The 26,647-nt window shown below is 48.8% G+C and overlaps 1 protein-coding gene across 3 annotated transcripts in view; it reads right to left on the minus strand.

Annotated features, from left to right (window-relative positions):
* PRR5L (proline rich 5 like) overlaps positions 1–26,647 on the minus strand; it is a 73,248-nt gene that overhangs the window by 23,030 nt on the left and 23,571 nt on the right. For all 3 annotated transcript variants that reach the window (XM_058527137.1, XM_058527136.1, XM_058527138.1), the window contains exons 4-5: positions 15,102–15,150; positions 1,815–1,872 (exon numbers count right to left, since the gene is read on the minus strand). In XM_058527137.1, the coding sequence (XP_058383120.1) occupies positions 1,815–1,872; positions 15,102–15,150 (107 nt within the window). The remainder of the gene's footprint in view (positions 1–1,814; positions 1,873–15,101; positions 15,151–26,647) is intronic.

A 26,647-nucleotide genomic window follows, 5' to 3' on the forward strand; every position in this document is an offset into this window, starting at 1 on the left:
TAGGACAGGAATGAGAGGCTTCTTTCAAGTCAAGGTCACTGAAGTTCTAGAAAAGATTACTCAACGTAAGACGGCATACCTGGCCACATGGGAGCAACACATGGATAAGAGCTGCCACTGCTCCCTCTGCGGCTGCAGGCGGGCGGATGTGTAAGCGCAAATAGGTCGATAAAGCCAAGTGTGCTCAGCAAGCGGATGGATCGTATCAGTTGTTTCCAAACTGTATTTTATAGCGAGAGAATTCTTTTGGCCAAACAAAATCTTCCTTGGAGTTGTGATACATAACACAAAGAAGCAGAGATGTTCTGGTTGAAGACGTGAAAGAGCCCGTAAGGCCCCCACATGTCCCTTCACTGTGCAGAAAGGACGCTGGCGCCCAGACCCCAGGACTAGAGGGGACCCAGAGAGAAGACCGCAGCCGGGCTCGCCGGCGCGCTTGGGGGCAGACGCACTGGATGCCAGAAGGCCTTGGTGTGCCCGTCTGGCTCCTTTCTGAGCTTTCACTCTGAACGTGTGTGCATTCACTGTCACCCAGGCGACAGACATTCAACTTTCGGTCTGAGAGGCCCTCAAACGTAACAACCTCCCAGATGACTTACAGACAGACCACATGGCCGGAGTCCCTGCTTCTCTTTCCTCCCTCACTCAGCAGCCACCTTCCACGCGTGTGTAAGAGCTGATTCCGAGATGCAAAAGGGCCACTAAGTTCTTGTCAAAGCCAGTCACTGACAAATGAGGCCTTGGGTTGGGGGTATTTTTAAGGTTGAAAAGTCACAGCGTAGATGTAGTCAAGGGCCACCAGGCCACAGGTCCAGTCAACCCTCAGATCAACAGAGGTGAATTTCTAGCCTATGTTCTTCCAAAGGCTTGGTGAGCTCTTACTGTGTGCCCAGCACTGGAACCTTCCAGTGTTGGTTTCTCCTTTTTCTTCCTACTTCGTCTTTCTAGGAGACACTTCACTGGACACAAGTCTCTTTCCCAAGGAATGGGGAGAAAAAAAGGGATGATCTCCAGCCCAATAAGTCTGAGTCTAGAGGTAAATTTGATCTCCAGATGGAGGTCTCTAGGCTACAGTGGAAGAAAACGAAAGGACCACTTTGCATACCTCCTACGTGCCAGGTATGCTGCTATCCTAGTTATGCTCCCTACACCCCGTAGCCTCATTTTATCATTTAAAAATGATAAAAACCAAGGCTCAGAGAAACTAGAAACTTGCCAAAAGCCACCCAAGAAGTAGGTGGCAAGCTAAGATCAGGATCTACGTTGGTGGGAGTTGGCAGCAGCCCTCGGGGAGTTATGGGTTGGCTGATTCTGGCCTTGGGGCCCATCTCCCATCTCCATTCAGAGCTTTCTCTCCTGTCAGTTGGGCTCTAAAATCCTTTAAGCCCAGGACATTTTCCTTTGCCTATCAAATCAGATCCCATTATGTGGGTGCCTGCTTAGCCTCATGTCTCCCAAATGGAAAGGCCTCCTGGCATGGATGACCTCAAGAAACATTACAAAGGCCTGGATCAGACCAGAGGGACAGCATAATTGATCCCTTCAAAGGACACCACCAGCACACATCCCATGGAAAAGCCCCTTAACGAGGTCTCCAGAGAGACCACCGCCATTCCACTTGGTTTCTGGCAACACAGCTGCGCCTGCACTATCGTGAGTGGCCGGCTGGAATCGAAGTGCTGCCCCTAGCTGGAGAAGACACGATGGGGTGAGTCACTCACGTGGAGCCTGCACTTTTGGACAGAAGCACTCCGGCTGCCCAAACGTCAAAGGCTGAGTCACAGGGACCCTCTACGAGGCCGCCTTGTACTTGCCTTCACACAGCTTAATCTTCTCCTCCACAAACAACAGTCCTTTTGCAAGAAGCTGGTTCTGCCAAAAGAGAACAAAGAACACAAGCGTTGGGCTGCTTCGCAGTGACAAACCCTCTTCCACCTCCAGTGGGCGAGGGCACAAGTTCTCGGCACTCGTGCGCCCGTCATGCCTCCAGGTTTAAGAAGCCTTCTGTCCCTCGGTGGGCCAAGCCTTCAGGAGAAGACAGTGAGACATCTCAAAGCAAAAGAGCCAAACCCAACCACCAGCCCCATCCCTCCAACAGGGGCAGGGGCACGCCACAAGCTTGGCTGAATTCTGTGGAAGGACGATGGCTGACACCTTCATCTAAACTCAAAAACGGGAACACTGAGACAACGGGACAGTGCACAGAAATAATAATTTTTCTTTTTTAAAAAAAGGATAAATTTAGGGTGTCTACGCTAACATGAAAGAGACTGCAAACAAAAAGCTTAAGCAGCAGTGAGTATGTATCTGAGAATGAGTGCGTGCTTGGGAAGGTTGTGGAAAGAGAGCGTAAGATTAAGTCCTTTTGCAACTGCAGCTAACAACTGTTGAGGGTTCTGTGTGTATCAGAGGGGTTACATCCTTCATCTCATTTAATTCCAACCCTCCCAATAATCCCAGCAGGTTGATGCCATTACCCTTACTTTACTGATGGCAGTGAACAGACTTGCCACAGGAGACAGAGCTGGTCTTCCTCGCTCCAGAAGCCACGTTCTATCCACTCTGCTTTGCTGCCTTCAAGCAAGTCTTCCCACCCAGACCCCTTCCTTCCCTTGAAAGGACATGGAGCAGCCTCTCTGCAAGTCACAGAAGCTCAGAGAGCAAGGGTGGGCTGGCACTCACCTCACGTTATAGATTATCACAGGCCCATGCTCTGGGGTGGGGGGACCCAGGTGATATGTATCCTACGAAAAACCTAATGCACTTCTTAGTATTCTCCTTGATAAGACCCTGTTACAGTGATGAAGAGAACACGCATGGCAGAATGGAAAGAACTGGGTATCAGACAAGGGTTCAAGTCCCAGCTCAGCCACGTTGTAGCTGTGTGCTCTTGGACGTAATTTCCCTGAGTCTTGAGCTCCTCATCTGTAAGATGGCATCCCACCAACAATGTCATAAAGTTCTTGTAAGAATCAGTCACTGTACGTACACACACACACACACACACAGTATTTTATGTCCTTAGCAATCAGAGGTAGTGGGTAGTGATGATAATAGTTGCTCTCCTAGCCCAACTCTCTTCACAAAAGGAGTGGGAGGAAGAGAGTCAGTAATGAAGGTACGTACATCAAAAATATTAAAATATTTTATTAGGGCCGGCCCCGTGGCTTAGCAGTTAAGTGCAGGCACTCCACTACTGGCGGCCCGGGTTCAGATCCCGGGCGCGCACAAACACACCGCTTGTCCGGCCATGCTGAGGCCGCGTCCCACATACAGCAACTAGAACGATGTGCAACTATGACATACAACTATCTACTGGGGCTTTGGGGGAAAAAAAAGGAGGAGGATTGGCAATAGATGTTAGCTCAGAGCCGGTCTTCCTCAGCAAAAAGAGAAGGATTAGCATGGATGTTAGCTCAGGGCTGATCTTCCTCACAAAATAAATAAAATAAAATAATGTTTTATCAAAGGTACTATCACATTTCTGTGACTAACGCACATAAACCAAGTTTCATAGGTCCTACTAAAATTCAAAAGATATGACCTAATTTAAAAAAGTAATTGGTCGCCATTTCCTTTCAAGATGGCAGATGGAACCCCAAATCAAAGTGACAGTGATCTTACAGGAGGAGTACACTAACTCTGAAAGAAAAAACCAATTCCTTTACAAAGAATTATGGAATGGACAGCTAATTAAGGTGAAACCCTAGCTATGTTCTCTACCTTCCAGCCAAGTGGATGAATTCCAGCAGCTTCTGGGTCAGAAAGCAAGAAAACACCACAGCACCAAATTCCACCTACCAAAACCAAGACTCTGACAGCTGAGCTGGACGGGAACGGACCGCAGTGGTGTTTCCAGGGGGTGATCACCCCACCTGAATGTTTCTGAGCAAACATCCCAAGCGCGGCCTGGAGTCTCTGCCCGGGTCCCTTCACTGTTCAGACGAGGTTCTCGGACGTGCCCGTGGTGCTCTGTGCAAGGCTGCTGAGGCCATTATTCTCCGTCACCACCTCTAATGTCACCACTGACGTCCCAGCCTTCTCCCAAAACAGCTTCACAAACCCTCCTTCATTTCGTTTCTGAGATGCACCTCCCAATGTAACAGAGACGCCGTCTATGGTGCGGTTTTCACCGTTTTGTCCCATGACTGTAATTCTCTACATTTTAAAGGACGGAGAGGGAAGCTGGGGCACTGAGAGTAAGAAAAGCCTAAAGTTAATAACAAATGAATTCACACCCTGTAGCATAGGGGTTGGGATTTTAGGTCCTCAGGGGCAAGGACCATTTATTTTAGCACCTTGGCTCTGAGAACAGTGCCTAGAACATAGTAGATACTTAATAAATATTTGCTGAGTATAAATTACCTGTTTTGGTGCTAAAGACTATTTTGTACTTTTAAGAAATCAAGGTAAGAGATAGAATATTTTTAAGAGGGGAGAAAATGATATGGGGTCCCTAAATCTGTTGACATTTTCTTCATTTGATAAAGATCACTTTGTATCTTAAGGGATAAACTTTTTAAAATGGCCTAGGTTCTCCTTCCTTATCCTTTCCAGTTCTTCCTCCTTCAAGGAGGCATTTGGAAAAAAAAATTTTTTTTCAAAGAAAAGAAGATATGTGTGCAATATGGAGAAATGGAAGAGAAAATATTCTTTTAAAAATTCTCACAATACATCCCATGGAAATTCTGTAGCGTGGACCAAAATAAGAGTAAGAAAAACTTGGGGTCAGAAGGGGCCTAAGGACCATCCAGTCATGCCCCGCCTCCCCAGTCCTGTGGTCAAGATCCATGGGTCACACACAGTTTTGATGATATGTGGGTGGACCCGTTTTGCACGCAGCTAAAGCACCTTTCAAAAGCATCTTGAAGATTCTCACACCCCTAGGAGTTCGGAGGTTTTGCGCTTATTTTACAGTTGAATAAGCTGAGGCTGGAAGCGGGGTCCCCATCTTTGAGTCGGCACCGGCTAGTAGAGTAAGGATCGTTCGGGTCAGCCTAGCCCTCCTCCGCCCCCTTCTCAGAACTGGAGCTGTGCCCGGTTGTTCTTGCTCAAACACCTTGAGCATAACCTGCGTCCAGTGTAGGTGACCAGCCTGGTTCCCGCCCTACCCCGCCTGGGTCTCAGTGAGTCAGTGACCTCTCCTGGGCATCTGCAGTCACACAGGCGCCTACACGCCATGGGGTCCTGTGTCCCTAAGGGCCTCGAGCTCTGACAGGCCCTTGGGGCTGCATGCTCTGCAGTCGCCCTCTTCAACTCTTCCTATTTGTATCTTTGAATTTGTGTTTAGTGTACAATGAGGCAATGGAGCATGTATGTGCTGGAGGCTCAGAGCCTCAGCTCACCGTGCCCCCATCTCCTACCACCTTCACAGGAGGGGTTTTCAGGCACCTGCTCCCCATGCCCTGGCACCTTGCCCTGCCCGGGTTCCCCTGCCCTGCCCACCCCCAACTGTCATCCTACACCGAGGTGGTGCAGGGTCGTGTGGGTGGGGGCTGGAGCAGGGAGGGTGGGGGTTGGGCACACGCCCTGCAGTGTCTTGGGGACAGGCGTGGTGGCAGCGTGCCCCACCCCACCAGGCTGGCAGAGCTGTGGCTTGAGTGCTGGTGACTCAGTGGGGCCTCTCGACCACCCCTGATCTACGTACCAAGAGTACAAATGTTACAATCTCTTGGGGGTCACCTGTGCCCCGTGAGTTGCAGCAGCAGCCCCATGGGAAGGGGAGACTGACCTCCCCACCCGGCCGGGGCCACAATTCCATTCTGCACTGGGCCCTGCAAATTATGAAGCCCGCCCTGTCTGCTGGGCACTTCCCCTAAGGAGGCGCCAACTGGACATCAGTGGGGCAGAAGGCTGCTGAGACCTAAAAAAATGGAAAGAAAGAAAGAGAAAAGAAAACCAGCCCTGACCCAGGCGGCTGCCTTACACTGTTTGTCCTTCTAAGCGCTTGTCCCCCGGCCTCACCTCACCGAGTTCCCAGCCCCCGACAAACGCCCGACTCTGGAAGGTGCTGAGTAAGTGTTGGCTGCAGGCAGCGCTGATGGAGCTGTATGGCCCCAGAGCTGGAGAGAAGCCCGACTTTTCTCGTCCCACCCCCTGCCCGATGGTGCCAACACCGCCACCTCCCCAGCCCGAAGGCTTCAAGCCAAAACACGGTGACATTAAATAGAGCCACCTAGGAAACGATTCGGGACTTGGAACAGGGCCCGTTGTTACTTAACGCATCCCCCCATCCATAAATGAACTTAGACATGGAACACACAGCACTTTAATGAAGTGGCAGAGGAGCACAGAGGTGAAAAACAGCTGACATATCTATTTTTTCTAAGACATCAAAACATGGGCTGCCAATAGAAAAACGAAGTTCAGCTAGGAAAAATGCAAAAAAGAAGGCTGTCTGGGCAAAAGCACCCAAAACCACGTAGTCTTCAGTGGGTAGGAAAGACGAAGCGTATCCTGGGTAATCACAGAGGGCAGGCAGGAGGAGGCAGGGGAGGGCAGATGAGAGGGTGGGCAGCTGCAGTGCGGGGCTTGTCAACAGCGTGCGCCCCTCTTCAAGCAGGCACCTCCCCAACCGGCCAGAGGGACTCAGGCAAACAGAGGACCACAGGGCGAGGGGCCGGGGAGGATGGTGCTACCCGGGGTTCCAGAGGGAAGAGCTTTCTGCACAGCAGGAATTCTGCAAACGCTAAGGCTGCACCCCTAATGCTTGACGGTGATGGTGAAGATGACAGAAGAAGGCCAGTAGTTCTTCACTGGTTTTTACTCTTTGTCAGATGCTGTATTATACATTTCTCATGCATTATCTCATTTTACCTTTGCCACAAATCTATGCCCTTTGTACAGAAGAAACTGAGGCTCAGAGAAGCAACTAGCCAATGTGAGACCGGAATCTGCACCCAGATTGGTCAGAATCCAAAGCCCATGTCTTTTCCCCAGTATATTCCTCTGGTTGACTTTAGCAATAATAAAGAATGCTAAGGGACAAATAGCTATCACTCGTTAACCGCTCACTACATACCAAGCACCTTGCCTATGTCATCTCCTCTAGTGACCACATCAACCTTCTGAAGTAGGTACCATGAGTAAATCTAGATTACTACTAAGAAAAGTGAGGCTCAGAGAGGTTAACATGCCTGCAGTCACACAGCCAATAAGTGTTCTAGCAAGGACTGGAACCCAGGCCTACCTGGCAGGAGGGCTGGTGCCTTGAGCCATCATGCTCTCCTGCCCTGTCAATTGGAGGTTTCTTATGTCCTTGCCCAAGGGTAAAGTAGATGAGATCCATTTCAGGTTCACAGATATTAGGGGCAATTGGCTTGGCAATCTCAGGCCATGAGACTGGGTTCCACCACAAGGCTTCCATCCAGCTGGGTTATTTCTGCTGCCCTATCTTACTACCAACTTCTGCCTCTCCAAAAGTACTTTTCCAGGGCCTTCCCCTCCACTCTCCACACTCAGTGTCTAGCAAGGTGAACACCTGGCTCCCAGGTGGATTCTATTCCCAAATGAGACATCCCTTCCTACCCTAGAGGGGTCTAGCAGCATGCCACTCATGACAATACCAAGAATTGTATTCCCCAACAATTCCCCTCCAGGCACGGGTTTCCAGCGATATCAAGGTCTACAGAGGTTCCTGTTGTTGGCACCACGCCAGTGATGGAAATCATGGCCCACCTCCATTTTTTCCCTCTGTGACTTTGAAAGTACAGCCATCATCTCTAAGGACGTCTACATTTCCTATGAAGCTGGATGACTTCCTACATAAGCACCATAAAGCACCAGAACACAACTCACCCCCAGGCCCAGAGAGTCACTAATAAACCAGACCCACTGCATGTACGGGGGTGTGACGAGACCAGACAGAAATCCCCAGAGGGAGACTGAAGATTAGAAACATGGTACAAATGCCAACTCTTCATTTAGCACCATTTCAGTGGTAATTAAAAGGGTGAATTTGGGCTTTTAAAAAAGTTATTTTACAAGAAAGCAGGAAAACAGTCCATGTCTGTTCCACTAGACACTAAAAATAAAATAACACTGAAACTCCTCTTCTCTGGGGTTTTTCAGGGGATGTCTTAAGGGTATTTGAACATTTAAAGTTTAATCCACAAGATTTTTCTTCTGTGGCCAGATGGCCTGGGTTTGATCTTTGCTCTAACAGCTGTATGATCTTGGATAACCTCCCTTCTCCAAGCTTCAGCTGCAATCTCTGCAAAAACAGTAATAACAGAATCTTCCTCATCAGCTGTCATGAGGGATAAATGACCCAGAGCAGGAACAATGCTTAGAGCAGCCCTCAGATGTGAGCATGCCTCAGACTCGTGGAGGACTGGCTAAAATGCAGACTGCCGGGCCCCAACCCCAGTTTCTGATTCAGTTAGTCTGAGGTGGGGCCTCAGAATCTGCTTTTCCAACACGTTCCCAGGTGACACTGAAGCTGCTGGTCCGGGGACCACACTTTGAGAAGCACCAGCTTAGAACAATGCCCGGCACAAAAATACTTGCAAGTGTTAGCCATTGCTATTATTCTTTTGTTCTCCTTACAGCTCATAAACATCCTCAGAGAAAGCTGTCCTATTGCTTTCCCTGTCTAATATTTCTCAGCCCTTCCAACTCAGCCCTGACCTCTCCTGGCTACTGAACGGCTGAATGTTTCCACTTACTTGAACATCACATTTCTAGCATCTACCCCTGCCTTCCATCCTTCTCCCACTGGTGCCCTGAACCTGGCTCCTGCCGATCCTCACCTAGTCTACAGAAAAGTCATCCAATTTCATACATAATAGGTTCCTGAAAACACGTACCCATGTAGAACACGATGCTTACATGATGTAAGCAGGAGTTCTGTTCCTGAGAGCCAAGAGGGCTTATAAAACCCCTAATTACACCTCATCTTCAGAGCTCGTCTTCAGGTGATATATTTTCAGCGTTTTGCACCTACAGTTTCCTTCTTTAACAACTGAATGTGCAATAATCTAAATCCAATGAGGCTAAAGATTTGCCATTTCAGCACGCCTACTGATTTTCATCTTTATTTCAATTACATGAAGACCTATGGCGATCAATTTCAAGGCTTGTTTTTCCATTTATCTTCATAAAGTTTGAGAAGAGTATAATAAAAATATTCAAATAATTGCATAAAATTCAAGTAATTGCCGAGGAGATTAAGTGTGGCAGAACTGCTGAAAGGTAACCGCTGGCTGGCGGGCAGCCCCACGGAGAGCAACCTGAACATCCAAGGGTCCTCACAGCCCTCAGACTAGCCTACCCCATTCCCTCCCTCACAGCAGCCAAGGGAAGCTTCCAGGCCACCCCAATGTTTACAAACTCCACAATGCCTTTCTCCCAAGTACTGGCCAAATCCCAAATGCAACCTGTAACGACCTTCTCACCTAAAAACACCCTCCTGTCCCCCTTCCTTGTCTTTCCACCAGAGCCCAGCTCCACCTACTCAGAGCCCCTGTGTATACTGGCGCCAACTGTGCCTTCAAAGCAGAGTACACACGGCTTGTGCCTCACTGCCCTCTGTCCACCTAATTATTTCTTTTTCCACTTTGGGAATCCTGCTGGTTTTAGAATCCTGCCCAGGCTGATCAAAGAAGAGCTAAAACTTTTCTCCTCTATTCATTTTTGGTTTGGAAATCACAAAAATTATTTTCCCCACTTTTTATCGTCTCTCTACCCAACTTTCTGTGGATTCTTACAACTCCTATCTTTGTCCCTACAAACTCTCCTTATTCTGGGCCTGTGTTTAAGCCTTTACCATCCACTCAGGCCTTCAGTTAACATTTTGCTGTATGTTACCATGTGGACGCATCTGTGTCCCTGGGCTACCTTCAGGTTCAAAGTCGATAGTGACCAGGACACTTCCATGGGCTCCTCCTTCAGCTCCCTGCCACCTGCCTAAGCCCTTAATGAATCTTCTCTGCTAATGGTGAACTAAGGGGAAACTGCCTCCGGGACTCTCGCAGACATGAGCAGGACGTTTTAATATTTATATCAAATACTACCAGGCCATCCATGGCCTACTGGCAATCATGGTGGCTAATTTCCCCTTTTCATAAGTGCTGTCTTGTTCAGAGCCATTGACTATAGACTGAGTTTCTGTATCAAGCAAAGCTCTATTTCCATCAAAAGGAATATAACTTTCTGGGCTTGGGGAAAAGAGCTTTTAACAAACACAATGCAGCCAGCAGATGCAGAAGGACAGGAAGTGCTCTTCGCAACCGCTCCCATCCCCAAGCCCTGAACCACCAAGGTACCTCATTAGGAGACGGAAAAATGCAGAGCATTTCATATCATCAGTTTCCAAAGTTGTAAGGAACCAATTATCCCTCAGAGCTGTCGCTAAGATACGGAGTTCCTCTTGGAAACCCCAATTTTCCTTCCGGGCGCAATTCAAAACAGATAGAAGAAAATGAAAAATCAATACTGGAAATGTCAAAGATTTTTTCGGCTAGTGCCTGACGGAAATCCATCTACGCTTCTGTGGATCAAACAGCCTATCTTCTCTGTGTGCAGACACGAGATAAGCACTGTTTTTCCACCTGCTTTCTCTCTGCCCTCACCTCGGGTCATATTCATTATTCTTCACTGAAGAGATTCTTTCTGTGAATCTTTCTTTAAAGCTGCAAAATGAAAACATTTACTTTCAAAAGCAGAGCCACAGAGATGGCTTAAAAAGTGGTGGGTGGTATCGGGTTGGGGGTCCAGGAGGAGACAGACTTCACTGCTGAATGCAGATGGTTGGGCGGCGGCCATCTGGTCAACCTCCACACTGAGGAGCCCAGTGCCCAAGGAGCCCATTCGTCACCTTCCCCAACAACCACGTCCACAGCTTTGGGTCTTATCTGTCCCTGCTGGGTTCTGTCCCTCATTTGTGCCCAGACCCTCCTCCCTCCTCCTTACTGGAGGAATGTACTTTCTGGAGCCCATTCTGACTTTCCCTCTTGAAACTCCATCTGCTAGCTGAATGTGAAGGCTAAGGTCGCCTCGACAAGACTTCCTCCTGGATTTCCCTCCTCCTATGGAGAGCACTTCTTTGCATGGCTTTGGAACCAGGCATTTTCAAGCAGTGCTAGCACGGGGCTTTCCAAACCTGAGTTTCTCTGGAACCACCCTCACCATTTGGCCATGCCCAGGGCCACCTACACTATTATTTTTTCATACTACTGTTCTTAAATCAATCCACCTTTTAAAAATGTAAATATGTTTAAAAGGGAAACTAGAGCATCATTTACCATAAATGGAATGTAACTCAATGATCAACTCAATGCAGACAAATGATGTTATGGAATCCTAATTACATAGTGTTTCTAGCTGAAGACATGAAGTTTGAGGCCTGCTCCCTCTTCCTTAAACAAGGGAGATCACCAAGCCCTGGTGTGATACTGTGATTTATAATAAGAAATATGCGTTTGGTCTCAGACCGTTCCTGGTACACACTCCTTAATACCCTTGGAATAGGGGGCCAGCCCAGTGGCTTAGCAGTTAAGTACGCGCGCTCCACTACTGGCGGCCCGGGTTCGGATCCCCGGGCGCGCACCGACACACCGCTTCTCCGGCCATGCTGAGGCTGCGTCCCACATACAGCAACTAGAAAGATGTGCAACTATGACATACAGCTATCTACCGGGGCTTTGGGGAGAAAAAGGAGGAGGATTGGCAGTAGATGTTAGCTCAGAGCCGGTCTTCCTTAGCAAAAAGAGGAGGATTGGCATGGATGTTAGCTCAGGGCTGATCTTCCTCACACACACACACAAAAAAATACCCTTGGAATGGCCTGTGATGAGAGGGACAGAGGTGTCTTTTATTATGTTAATGAAGTGAGTTTTGGAAAGCACCTAAGAATCGGAGTTGGTTGCCAGTGGAGCCAACAGTGTGCTTAGAGAATTGGAAATTTCAGTCCCCCCTCCTCCCCCCTCACACCCGACCTTGGGGAGAGGAGATGGGAGAGGGGCTGGAGGCTGAGATCAGTCACCAATGGCCAATGATTTGATCAATCTTCCCTGTGTAATGAAGCCTCCATAAAAACCCAAAAACACAGAGTTTGGAGAGCTTCCGGGTTGGTGAACACATGGAGGCGCTGGGAGAGGGGCGCTGGGAGAGGGCATGGGAGCTCTGCGCCCTTCCCACACCTTGCCCTATGCATCTCTTCCATCCGGCTGTTCCCGAGTTACATCCTTTTACAATAAACCCATGATCTAGTAAGTAAAATGGTTCTCTGAGTTCTGTGAGCCGCTCTAGCGAATTAATCAAATAAGGAGGGGGTCATCGGAACCTCCAATCTATAGCCAGTTGGTCAGAAGCACAGGTGACAACCTGGACTTGCGATTGGGGTCTGAGGTTGGAGGGGCAGTCTTGCAGGACTGAGCCCTTGACCTGTGGGCTCTGATACTATCTCCAGGTGGATCGTGTCAGAATTGAGTTAAATTGCAGGACACCCAGCTGGTGTTGGAGAATTGCTCCGTGTGGGGAGAAAACCCACACTGGAATTGGATGCAGAATCATACATGAGGAAGTGTCAAAGAACCAGTGGTGCAACCAAGACTCTCCCCGGCACAATCAGAAGCACTAGAAAAATACATAAGGAAGGGAAACACTTTCTAAGCACCAGAGCTCATGTTATTTAATGCCACTGCATGTGCCACCTAAAATCTCTCACGTACCTGAGGTAAACAATGCCTCCCTCCCTCCCAAGAATGTTTATGGATCATCTACCATATGCCAGGTACTTTCTAGGGACTGGGAAACCAAAACACATTAAAAAGAAAAAGGCTCTGTGCCTACAGGAAACTTAAAACCTACATTTAAATAAAGAGTGTCTAGGATAGCCTTCTCTCCAGTCTGGCTCCTAAACTAGGGAAAAACCCAGATTCAAGCATGAAACCCATGCTCCTACCACACACCCCCAGAAGGAGACTCAGCACTCACCACGCGGTTTCTCTGATGACGCTCTCGATAGAAAATGACACGTGGCGATTAGCTGTTAAGTGCCTGGCATCCTTTGTAAGCAGCCTTAATCAGCCCAAAAACCTCAGGGCTTCCCAGATAAATAAGTCCCCACCCAGACGCCCCTCCCACCCGTCCCAGGGGCAGCCCCCAGTGCCAAGAGGAGACTGACATTTCACCCGGATGGAAACCACAGCAAAGCCTGCCTATCTGAAATGTCTCTCCAGGACTGATTGCAAACCACTTCTCTGCAGCTGGATTTAAATATCAATGACTCGAGATAGCAAGAGAAGAGCGTGGACAAGACTGCCCTTTGAGTCAAGGGCGACTGAAAGGATGCACATTTGTGACTAATTATCTCTTTCTTAATCTTTATATTTGTCTCTCCCGACGGGAGCTTTCTTTCAAACAGCTGTGACATGTGACCTGGCTGAATTCCAGGCCTCTGTGGGGTCTTGCTCTGTCCGGATTTAGAGCGGCTGCTTTTCTGCAGAGCATGTGTGTGCGTCTTAAAGGACTGACATTTGTCATTCTCTCTCAGTGCACATAAAAGCTTAAGCTTCCTGAATCTTGGAAAGAAAAAAATGAAAAGGATGCCTGTGTGGTTTTTAAAACCTAAAAACTCTTTAAACTGTCTTAAAAGTATGTTCTCCTTGGATACAGAATAACATCGCCAACCTGAAAGCAAGATGATATGTATATTTATGTTACTTTCCCATTAAAAGGAATGGATTACACTTTAGAATAACAAACATGCATCTATATAAATTTAATGAACACTATTACTCTGTGCTCGGCACTTCACAAATAATCATTTATTTAGTCCTGACAACAGCCCTGTAAGGGTAGGTCCTATTAACCCTGTTTTATAGAACAGGAAACTAAAACAGAGAGGTAAAGCAACTTGCTCTCAAGGTCACACAGCTAGTAAGTGGCTATGCTGGGCACTGAACCCAGGCAGTCTGGCTTTAAGAGCCATGTTCTTAACCAACCCCTTTGCTGCGCCCACACCCATACAATACTCAGCTTGACGTGTGCTACCTCATGTAAACCATACAGTGACCTACAAGGTACGTCATATTTTTATTCCCATTTCACAGATGGGGAAACCGAGGCACAGAGAGATTAAAGCAGCCTGCCCAAGACCACTCAGCTAATAAGTGAAAAGTGGGCACTCTGACTTCACTCAAACGTCACCCCGTGACTCGCCACACACCTTCCCACGCCTCGCGCATGTGCCTTTGGTTGGAGTCAGGAAGGCAGCCCGTGTCAGAGGACTAGAAACCATCCTCTGATTGAGTCTGGAACCTTGAACTCATTAGCCCCACAGTAATGGTGTTTAGGCAGAAGGGATGTCAGATTGTCTGATCCGGTTCCATCTTCAACAGAACAGACCAAGAGGATCAGTGACAAGAAGTAACACGGCTGCAGGGTATTCTAATTACACCCAATGAGATACCATACGTGGGGGAAGGGAACGTCACCACAGCAGCAGTTCTCAACACGTGGGGTGGGGTCCCCTGGGGGATCCCCCAGACCTTTTCCACATGGTCAAAACTATTTTCTGAATAACACTGAGCTGTTATTTGCCTTCTTCCTTGTATCCTCCAAGAGTGCACCACAGAGTTTTCCCAAGACGTGCAATATCTCAATAGACTGGCTGTGAAGCAGGTACGAGGATCCGGCTACCTCCTATGAAGCCAGACGGTGCAGAGATTTGCAAACATATAAAACAATGCACTTTTCTAACTATTATTTATTCTGAAAAAGTCGTTTTTCATAAAAATGCTCTTTATGCTAACATGTAATACGTTTATTTTTTAACTGAATTCAGGCATATTTTAAAGTTTCTCAGGTTTAATTTCTAATATGGTGAAGATAGCGATAACCCAATACATGATCATTTTTAAGAGCCTAAAGGGGTCCTGAGACCCACTGCCCGAGACTGTCATCTCTGTGAGGGCATGGGCCACACCTGCCTCGTGCTCCTCCGCAGCCACTGCCCGTGGTGCCTGGCACACAGGAGGGCCTCGGTATACATCACCCGGGATGTAGAAGGAATGCCCAGGTGCGCACTACCAACCATCCCTTACAGTACACGCACCCACATGCACAATAATGATGGTGCTCAGACCCACACAGCTTACCTGGAAATAGTCTGTGATGAAGGACCCGAGTTCACTCTTCAGCAGCCGCCTGGGGAGAGAGAAGCACTGTCATGCAGCCCATGATGGTACAGCTCCTGGCGACCAGTCCACGGCCGTGTGCACTGATGGAGCACTCCCCCCGGGCTCAGGGACCCACCAGGCCTACGAAAGGAGCGCACTTTCCTAGGCCCTTTCCACCCCCCGGGGTTATTAGGGAATCGGGGTGATGGAATCTGAGAAAAGGACCCACTCCTTAGTTCACCCCACAAAAACAACCATCTCAAGAGGGCAGCACAGGAGACCCTAATTGTAGCAGAGTTGGTGGAGGCAGGCCAGGGCACAGCGCTCCATGCGAAGCGAAAAAAGCAAGGAAAGGAAAGACCACAATTTTGTAATCCTCCCCATTTGCAGACATAATGGTTTAAAATGCATTTTTCATACATTCTTCAACCAAGGATTGTAATGTATCTGTGTGTGTGTGTGTGTGTGTGTGTGTGTGTGTGTGTGTGCATGTGTGTGAAGGGGGGTGGGCAGTTATTATCCCTCTTGGACAGATAAAGAAGTTGAGGCTGAGAGAGGTCCCAAAATAAGTTAGTGGTAAAGACTTTAATCCAGCCCTTCTGCAAACTTGACATCTCTCCCATAACTCCAGCCTGTCAGACATCAGACATTCAAGTGGGTGCCATGGTTTGGGTGGTCTTGCCACTCATCCCCGAGGGGCTGAGGCAGTCCTTCAAAGGGGACCACGATGGGGAGAACAGGTAGGTTTTATTTATCCAGGCAACAGCTGTGAGCTGTTCGTTACGTGCTAGAGATTGTCCTGGCACCAGGCATACAGAGCGAACAAGGCAGACGAGGCCTCTGCCCTCAGCCGGCTTCTGTTCTCAGGGGAGATAGCATGTTGCTAAATACACTCACAAGATAAGTTCAGAGTCTTAAGTGCTAAAAAAACTCAAATAAAAAACAGAGGTTTTGGCACCAGATCTCCTTCTCCCCGGGACCAACCATGGGACCACCCCTACCATTCTTTCTTTAATTTGATCCCAACAAGGTGAGAGAACTAAAATCAAGAGTAACTGGCTCCCAGAGCCAATGAATTCCCTAGGGGCACACTCCTCACGACTTCAGATGATGTCATTTACTCATCCCACCAGCCCTGGTTATTAAGGAGCAAACGCTCAAGCTCCGGACGACACCTGCTGGGTGTTCACTCCCCCAAAGGCATCCCCACAGGTCACTGCAGGATAAACAGGAAGTGACAGCGAGATGTCATTGTGTGCAGAACACAGACACGACAGGATTGAGACAGAAGAGACATCGTGATCGAAATTTCTATGCCAGAAGAGCCCTGGAAAGCTGCAAACAGGTGTTGAGCAAGGAAAATACCTTCCTTTTCCCATGACAGAAACTCTGTCTGTGGTGGATACTGCATTTTGAGATGCAACTTAATGGGAGGCTCCTGGAAGGCCACCCCAACCACCAGCCTGAGGGTTGCCCGAGATGTGGGCAGGTCTGACAGAGACAGGGAAGCCTTCACCAGCCACTGGGCCAGGAGCAGATCGGTCATCGCTGCTCTGCAGGGCCAGCGGCATCTCTCAGACAGGAAACAGAAACGCAGTGGGCAGCCCCAGAGGGAGGCTTCGAAACAGGAAGAGGCAGGGAGGCCGCTTCTGACTGCTAGAGGGAGAAACATCTCCCCACCAAGTCTTCACAGCCATTGGGAGGCCTCACAACCATAGGTGCAGAAGCCAACCTTCATCAAAAAGTAGAAAAACAAGTCCTAGTAATGGGCTATTTCGAACAGAGTTTCCCAAGCATATCTTGGGTACTCACCAAGTTGAGGGACTAACATGGTTCTGAGACCAAATAACATGCTATGGAACAGGTGCCCCCAAGGAACCCACACTGAGAAACCACTGTGCTCATGAAGATGCTTCAGGTAAAACAGAGATAGAGGTCGGGGTAAGGATATGCCTGCAAAGTCAAGAACTATGGAAATCCTCCTGGAGCAAGGTGGAGGAGGGATCCACCCAAGTGTAAAATCATTCATTGGGGCTGGCCGTGATTAAACAGGTGATTACTGCCCACTGGCATTTCACAGGGGTACTCGGGAGCATCATGATGTCACCCCACTGAGGAATCCAAGGGGTCTCCTCCCCAGCCTGTCAGGGAGGGCAGAAAGGCTGCAGCTCACAGTGAAGGGGAAGGCACGGCATCCTTATGTCATAGCCAGGACCGGTGAGCCACGGCCAACGGCAGAATTCTGCAGAGCGTTCCAGGAAGACAAAGCCTGGGGTAGCAACCAGCTAACAAAGGAGCAGGGGCTACGAGTGAACCTGACGCAACAGAAAAGACAACGGCGTAGCAGAAAGGACTCTGAAGCTAGAAGCAGCCATGAAGGGGCGCCGAGATGGTGATGCATGAGAATAAAGCAGCAGAACAGGGAAAGATGCTTCCAGCGCCTGGATAAGGGTGATCCTCGGTCCTTTACTGAGGAGGGGCCAGACACAGGGGTGGGAATCTGCTTTGTATACTTTAAACGTAATGGACTCTAACCAGGGATGGTAAAAGAACCACACATTTTTCCTTCTATCAAATCCCAAGTTCAAAATCCTCTCCACCAGGTAGTGTTACACAGATTTATCGGAAGGGAATAGACTCCACCTGATCAATTACGTCAACATTCTATTGTCCTGGGCGGGCAATTCAGTAAGCTGCTCTGTTCCTTACAAAATCCCATCGCATTTCTGCCTGAGCATGTTAGGAGTTAGACAAGGTCACTGCACATACGTGCAGAGTTTCCTCTGCAGCAAAATATAGGAATCAACATAAATGTGCAGCAATAAAGTGCTCATAAAAAAATCATAATTCCATCCATACAATGGAATTCTATGCAGCTGTAAAAAAACAAAATGAAGATCTTAGTGCTCTAAGTAATGATATGAAAAGATCTAAATTACATTAAGAAAAAGCAAGATGCAGAACAGTGTGTATAATATGCTGCCTTGTGAAAAGCGAAGAAGAAAAGAATACATACCTTTATTTACACAATACCAACAAATTTATTTATCAAATCTGCTCTAACTTGCTGTTCTGTAATAGGGATATGATTTGGTTTCCAGTAATGCCCTTTGAAATAGAATATATAGTACCTTGAGTTTTAAACACACAAAACACACATGCATTTTTAAAACGATATACAAATGCCCTGGGTTTTGTCTCCTCCTCTCCCTCTCCCCAAGTAAGAGGCTGGAGAAGGGTGAAGCTGGAAATTAAGTAAGACAACAAAACACGCTAGCAAACCTGATTCCCTGGAGTTAGGACACAATGTCCTGAGGCCACACCATGTCATCAGACCCCAGTCCGTGGAGCTCACATACATTGTCGAGTATGCCTAGCTGCTTCTCCATAAATATTCCTTATATATGCATAAAGATGCTCTGGAAGAACAGCCAATTAACTACTGTTTTAAATAGTTATCTTTGGTGGGGGATGGGAACTGGGTTTCTAGGGTACAGGGGAGGGAGATGCTTCACTGTATATCTCATTATATATTTAAAATTTTTGTACCCTGTGAATGCAATCTGATTCAAAAACACTAAAAACAATTTTTTTAATTAACAATAACCACCACCAAGGTTACCACCAGCTGCCTTGAAGCGGAGAAGGAATTGTGGCAGTGAGTTCCCGTCAAGGGCACAGGATCAGGAAGCAGACTGTCGTAGGGGTATCAGAGGATCCCACAGAGTCTGAGACCCTGCCAACCCAAACCCACATTGGGCTGGTAACCTGAGAACTGAACCGGAGAGAGCGAGTGAGGGAAAAGCAGAGCTGGCCGAGCCAACCAGAGAGGAGACTGCGGCTGAGTCATATTGCAAAACCTACAGTCTATTCCTATACTCTGTGTTTATTCTGCTTGCACTGGTTTATGAGGAAAGGGTTCTTCTGAAAAACTTACCCTGACCTTAGCTGAACCAAGAGAAAGAGGGATTTTCCACCCCTGTCTTGTTGTACCATCTCCAGGGGAACTGGGCAGTAGATTCCCTCCAAAAAAGGAAAGAGCGACTGACAGAGAATAGGGACCACGAGTTAATTCATGGACACACACCATTTATTGCAAACCTCCCCTGAGTTGGACATGGTGCTGGATGCTAGCAGGAAAGCATGCACCAGAGTTCGGACGGTAATCTCCTCCCAGCAGGGCCACTAGCTCATGAGGCCCAGGAGCATCACCTTCTCCAAAATTTCAGAGTGAAAGAATCAAGGTATTAAAGACACACAGACCTAAATTCACAGAGGGACAGCTCAGCTGTAACCTTCCTCAGTTTGCCAGTCTAGCTTGAAAAGCAGGAGAAAGACAACAGAATTGAAGAGCCTGTGGTCTGTGGTTCCCTAGATGCAAATGAAAGATGAAAATCCTGATTCCCAACATGATTCCCAACAATGAGGATGCAGATTCCTCCCAGGCACAGAGGCCTAGAACCCGGCAGCCTGCCTTCCACTTTTTCTACCCTTTCCTAGGGTTTCTTCCCCGGAAACAGCAAAGTAATTACTCATTGGAGCAAAAAAAAAGGAAGAAAAACAAATTCCTCCTCGGACAGAGCCTGACTTTTTTTTCTCCAAAGTTTACTGAACACTTGCTAAGTGCCAGAAACCACTGTCAACAATGTATTTCCTCATTTAAGCCTAAAACAAAACTATAAGGAAGTAGTAATATCTCCACTTTTTATACACAAGGAAATGGACTCCCTCCGAGGTCACCAAGGAGGGTGTGCGGCAAGCACAGGTCAGAGACGAGAGGAGTCTCGCGGAGTGTGAGGGTTTGGAGGCAGCTGCCGGGCTCTGAAGCCTGACTGAGCAGCGTAGCAGCTGCTGTGAGCCATCACCTTTGCAAGGTAACCTCACAGGTTAGTCCCTGTACCCATTTCCTCTCCTGGAATTTGGGGATAATAAGGACACCTACTCCACTCCACAGGATTATTACAAGGCTAAACGAGTTAATCCTGGGCCGGTTCGTCCCTAGAACAGTGCCTGGCACATGGCAAGGCTCGGCAAGTGCCAGCTCCACACTTCTACCCAGGTCTGTCTGACCCCGAGGCTCATCCTCCTAAGAACTCCGTTCTACCGCTTCTCAGCATCTTCTGAAAAGGGCCAGCATTTCCTCAGCCTGGCGTGAATGACCTGGGAGAACCTCATGAAGCGGGATGGACCACCCTGAAAGAGGTGGGGGTAGGATGGTAGAGGCAGAGCCTGGGGAAAGTGTCGGGGGACTTAGAGACGCGATGGAGCAACATCTCAGCTTAAGCAGCTCCCGCTTCATCTGTTTCCCATACTGGACTTCCATGCAGGGCTTCATTTGAAGACAGACTTCTGCTGCTCACCAGCAGCAGCAGCCATTGAGCTAGAAGGAGAAGGAAGTGGGGGGACCTGAGAGTAACAGGAAGGGAATGCTTATGTGGGACCCACCCCAAAGGGGAAATGGGCATGAAGTTCAGTCAGGAGGAAAAGGGCCATACTAGGGAACAAATGGGGAACCACTCACTGTCTGTATTATCTCACCCCCTCACCTCCCAGGCTGACGGGGCGAGACACCACCCCCGATGACAGGATTTCCTGTTACTACACAGACCGGCCATGTCACCCCTCACGCTCTTGTCAACTCAACTTCCCGCTCCTGTGGGCTGGAAGGGAGACGAGGCGCTGCCGGAGCTGGATCCCGGCTGGTCCAGAGGCACAGGGACGACAGGACGGCAGGCAGAGCCGGGAGAGGCGGAAACGATGCAGAGAAATCTCCTCGGCCACGAGCCACCATCTCCCTTGCACAGAGTGAGATGCAAGGCAGCCAATCCCAGAGGATGACGCCGCAGCGTGGAGACGGGTGCCGCGGGGCTAACGTTCAGCCAGCGCAAGTCGGGACAGCCCTGTCGGTTGTTAAATATTTCTGTGCCATCTGGCAATTAGGGGCTGCGCCAGCTACCCAGACCCTCCGCCCTGACCTCCTCGTGACCCTGGCACAGCAGGGGCCCTCCGGGGTCCTGTGCCCGACTCTGCAGCTGTCAGCACTCGTCCACTTGGACTGTTCAGTCCTCCGAAGATGAGCCACCCTGCTTCTGCACAGGACGTGTATCAAGGAGGCAGCGTCTTTTAAGTAGTAACTTATGGAAACCCCTCTTTCCTCCTTCGCTCCATCCTCCTGGGTCCCACTGGAGGTGATGTCCATGCTCAGGTAAAATGCTAGGATGCCCACACTTCTCTGTTTTTTGCACCCCACTGGGTGGCAGTGGGGACGGTGAAAAAGATGGAGAAAACCAACAAAGAGCATTTACTGGGCTCCTAATTACGTCACATGCACGATGCTAGGAGTTGGCACACAGCATCTGGAACTCTCCAATAGCCTCCCAGGTAGGAATTTACCCTCATTTTGCAGATGAGGAGACTGATGCTCAGAGCCTTGCTGGGGCCGTACACTGGCAGATCCCAACTCAAACGGAGGCCAACCGGCACGTGAGCCAGTGGTACCCCCATGCCCGCGGGGCAGGCGGGCACCAACAGCAGCGGCTGCAGCAAGCTCCTCCAGAGCCAGCAGCCAGACTTCAGCTCCTGCTGACCAGTTCCAGGCCAGACTGTGGGTCCAGTGGTGCCCGATGTGAACTCTGCCTGGATTTTTAGGGGAGATGTCCAGATTTCTACTGTGCAGGCCACCCACATGGGCCAGCCCTGGAGGTTTCCAGTTTGCCCCTTCCCTCTAACTACTCCTCCAGCCCCCAAAGTCAAGTCTCAGCCGGAGCAGACACAGGTGTTAACACATAGACAGGAAGAGGGACCTGGGCCAAAAAGAGAAGACCTCACCGTAAGCCCTCCCAAACTAGGGTCCTCAGAGGACAGCACACCGCTTACCTCATGATCTATTAATGCATCTACGCCCAGGGACGTCAGGCCTAAATCTGGATGATGCTGGCTCTGTGTGCCTCTTGCAGCCTACTTACAGTTTAAGGACACGGGAGACTTGGGTTCAAATCCCAGCTCAGCTAGTCACGCACCACATGACGACGTTTTGGTCAATGATGGACCACATGTACAATGGTGGTCCCATAAGATAGTCCCACAGAGCCCAGGCGTGTGGTAGCCTATACCATCTAGGTTTGTGCAAGTACATTCTGATGTACACAACGACAAAGTTGCCGAACGACGTGTTTCTCAGAATGTGCCCTTGTCGTTAAGTGACACGTGACTGTGCTAACTAGCTGTATGACCCGGGCAAGTTATTCCACCTCTCTGTGCTGCCACTTCCTCATCTGTAAGAGAGGGAGATAGGACCTGTCTCACAGGGTGTGGTGGGTTTTAAGAGTTAATGTACACATAGCACTTAGAGCCTGGCACACGCGGAACACCACGTGAACATCTGCTGTTCTCCTGACCTTCTGGAATCGCGCCTCAGACTGGCCCACTCTGCCAGCCTGGGCGCTGCACCCGGGCTCTCCGGCTCTCCCTGACACCCTTACAGAGATGGGACCATCTCAGGTGGGCTTCCCTTTGGGGTTTGGGCAGCCAACGGACTCAGGCGGACGTGTCAGCTAGGACCTGTCGAAGATCAAGCACAATTCTTGGAACCTCCTCTTTCCGTGAAAATCTCTGGGGTTTCCTTCACGCTGCCTCCCTCCCAGCAAAAACAGAAGAGGCAGGGTGGTTGGAGCGAGAAGGAAAATGTGAATTTCCTGCCTCAGGCCAGCTGCAGATAACTCATCTCTGGTTTCCGGAAACCTCATGTCTGAGCATTTATTTCTGCAGAGAAAAAAATCCTCCCAGGGAGAAGGAGCAGGTGGGAGGGCATGGAGAGAGTGGTGGCAAGAATGTTACATCCTCAGTCGCCCTTTTCACCTGACTCCCGCTCGCTCGTCCTCCAGATTTCAACCGAGCTCCCACTTTCCTCCAGATAATTATGTGCCCCTCCTCTGCACCCCCCAGCACTCTGGATTCTGCAATCACTCCACCTAAAACACTGTATGATAACTGCCTGTTCGGTTCCCCCCTCACCCTGCAGTAGGCTCCCCAAGAGCAAGAAACACCTACTTCAATGGCTACCCCAAGACTTAGCCCAGAACCCGGCAGAGCACGCCACGGATATTCATTGACTGAGTGAATCAAAGACCTCTCCCTCTACACCTCCCCCAACCAATCAGAAAGTGAAAGTGCTTATAAGAACCAGTACACATCAATTATAGGTTTCTCCCTTTTCTATTCTTCTTGGTCACACACAATCAGTAGAATAGTTGGCTCAAACAAATGTTTAGGAAGAGCATGCTCCTGCGTCAGAGAGTTTGGCCACTCTTGTTCCTGGAAGAGTTCATGAAACCCAAACCACTAACCCAGACTTGTCCCCACTGCCAAAATGCAGCCCCATCAGGACTGAGGCTGGAGAGCAGTGTGGAAAACCACATCAATGCCCCACAGAGAGTTTAAACCAAGAAGACACCCGGGACAGCCCAAGCCAGGGCGGATGGAAATTCAGGGCAGGCAGAACTGGAGATGGTGACGGCTAGGGATTTCACTGGAATATGTCTCTTCTGAAGGGTCCTCTTCTTGCCTTTAGGGATATAACAATGTGCAAGTGCTGCTTTCTGAGGCAGTTTCAATAGAAAATATTCTGATTTTTGTCTTCATGTTGACAGACTCTGTGCCCTGACTTTTCTTTGGGGAAAACTTGTTACTTTATTGAGGTGTGACATTCCTGATGAATTTGTTTTTTAAAGATCTCCACACCCTTCTCTTGATCAAATAATGTGTTTTAGAACTTGACGATTCTTAGTCCAAAGTTCTTCCTCATAGCTATCCCAAAGTCTACTGGCTATAATTTAAAATGGAGTTAAGTTTTGATGACATGTCTTAAAAGAAAGAACCAATTGTTTGTAATGACTGCCTTTCAGGACCCACTTACATAAAACTTGTCCCTTCCTGGTCATTCTCTGCATTGGCTAACAGTTCAGTGAATTCACATTTCCCAGAAACGTCCTAACTCCACAGTTATGAAGATGGCCAGGGCTGGCTGGGGTGACCCGGGGAAGCAGATTTAGGCTTTGCAACTGGACTTGGACAATCCATCAAAGTTTATTCATGTTTGGCTTGAGGAGAATGGAGAACTGAGAGAGTCATTTCCTCTTGTTCTCGTCTCTGCAGATAGGAGAAACAGCTGGCTCTCCTTGTAAGAACTTAGCCTCACCCCAACTTCAAGTCCAGCACATTCTTGGAGAGGCCTGTCCTGGACCTCTCTAGTTCAAAGTGAGAGTGAGCTCACCCCATCTGAACGCTAAAGAAATCCTGATACAGGACTGTTCACGGCCCTTCATGACAGCGCCCTGTGCTCTCACACCTGGCACTCGCCCATCACTTATCACTTTATTATTGCTAAATTTTCACAATAATAGGAAGAATAATGGCTAACATTTATTATGCACCGGATCCTGTACTGATCCGGTGCAACGTCTCTCTGTTGTTAGCATTATGTTGTTAGCATTATCTCCGTCCTCCCAACCACCGTGAGGTTGATGCGATTATCATCTCCACTTTATACAAGAAAAAAAGACTTAGAAAAAGAAAGCAACTTGCCCAAGGTCACACAGCTAGTCTAATCTTGATCCCCAGCCTCTCTGAGCCCAGAAGCAACTGTCTTAACAAGTTAAAAAATTCTAGTGAACCTGGCACAGACCTTTGTGCACATAGTAGGACTGTCACAATTGACGGAAAAATGGGCTTGAGAGTAACTTAGCCTTCTCTCCTTCCATCGTCTTCCCTACACGCCTACCATCCTGTGTCCCCGTCCTCACACACACGCCCTCCCCACTGGTCATGCCTCAACCTTGCTGAGTTTATGGATCTATTCTGAGAACAAGTCTTCCAAAAGAAAACAGAAGAGAAAGGGAAAAGGGAAACCCAATTGTCTGTTCGAATGCAACCAGAGTGGCAGGTCCGTTTGGGCATCTTAATGACTGAAGTAAGGGCAGCTGTGTTATTTCCACACAGGCACACACAGATGTGGGCACACGTGCAGGTCAGCTCACTTCATTCAACTTGGGACCAGATCAAGTAGGTGCCTGGGATGCGGTTCACGTGCTCAGTTACGCCCTGAGTGTCTGTGACGGGAAAGCCCATCTCCACTCTAACCACCACCCTAGAGAAGGCCAGAAGATGGAAGGTACAGAACATGGGTAATCGAAGCTCTGGTTTTTGGTTTTTCAATAAGCTTTGACTTGGTCTGGGCTCAATTCACATCTGTGCAATCAGTTTCAAATCCCAACCCTATGTATTTCTCACCAGCCTGAAAATTGCTCAAAACAGAGAGAGGAACAGCCAGCAGCCTCCCCTAAACCCAACACTGGAAAGGGGGTTTGGGGGAGTGTCATGCTCCTCAGAGGGGAGTTAAGAATCACAGCACATGATGAGAGATGAGGTCCCAGAGGCCTCGTGAAAGGAATGACAGCAGAAAGATCAAGACCATCGGCTTAACCTTTTTTCCAACCTAAAACCTCCCACTGACACTACAATATGGTGCAAAGGTGTTTCTGTGGACTGAACTGTGCCCCCCCATTCATACGTTGATGCCATACCCCCCAACATGGTGGTGTTTGGAGATGGGCCTTTGGGAGGTAATTAGGTTTCCATGAGGTCACAAAGGCGGGACCCTCATGATGGGATTAGTGTCCTTATACTGAGGAACACCAGAAAGGTTGCTCTCCCCACCTCACGTACACAAAGAGGCCATTCGAGGACTCAGCAGATGGTGGCCAGGAAGAGGGCTCTCACCAGGAACTGAATCCACGAGCACCTTGATCCTGGACTTCCCAGCTTCCAGAACAATAAGAAATGACTGTCTACTGTTTAGGCCACCCAGGCTACGGTATTTGTTAGGGCAGCTGAGCTGACTAACACAGGCATCTAAGGGAGGCAGGAGTTAAAACCCTGACTCCACCGTCCATCACTTGTCAACCTGGACGAGTTATTTGGTTTCTCTCATCCACAATTTTGTGGATAAACTACCCATAACAATGGCTGCCTCACAGAGCTGTGAGGAGGGCTGAATGTGTTGACATATGTGAAAGCTGCCTGGCGCTCCCGGCACCTCCGTCCACACAGCTCCCTTCTCCCCACTCGTGTGGCCCGAGTGCGGGAATCTGGGATGCCACCCTGTGTGTGCCACGGCCGATCTTGTAAACGGATAGCCTGTTGACCACTTTCAGCCCACTAATGTGTTTTGTTTGGCCTGTACCAATGTTTGGGGAAATTTGGATTATTTATCAACATCTGAAAGCCAGGAAACTTCACATAAAAATCTCAATTTCCAGTTCTTCTTGAGAAATAAGATGATATGTCACTGGACCTGTGTTCCCCCAGGGTGACCCCCTTTCCACAGAGGGTGAGCTCTCACCTCCATGCACCCAGGCCAACCTCACCCATCTAGAAGACCTGAGTTCGCAGCCCCGGGGCTAACAGGGCTGGTGAAATCAGGCATGGTCCTCACTCTCCCCAGCTGCCCACAAACAAAGATTTTAAGT

Source organism: Diceros bicornis, chromosome 31 (genome assembly GCF_020826845.1).
Source record: "Diceros bicornis minor isolate mBicDic1 chromosome 31, mDicBic1.mat.cur, whole genome shotgun sequence".
NCBI lineage: Eukaryota > Metazoa > Chordata > Mammalia > Perissodactyla > Rhinocerotidae > Diceros > Diceros bicornis.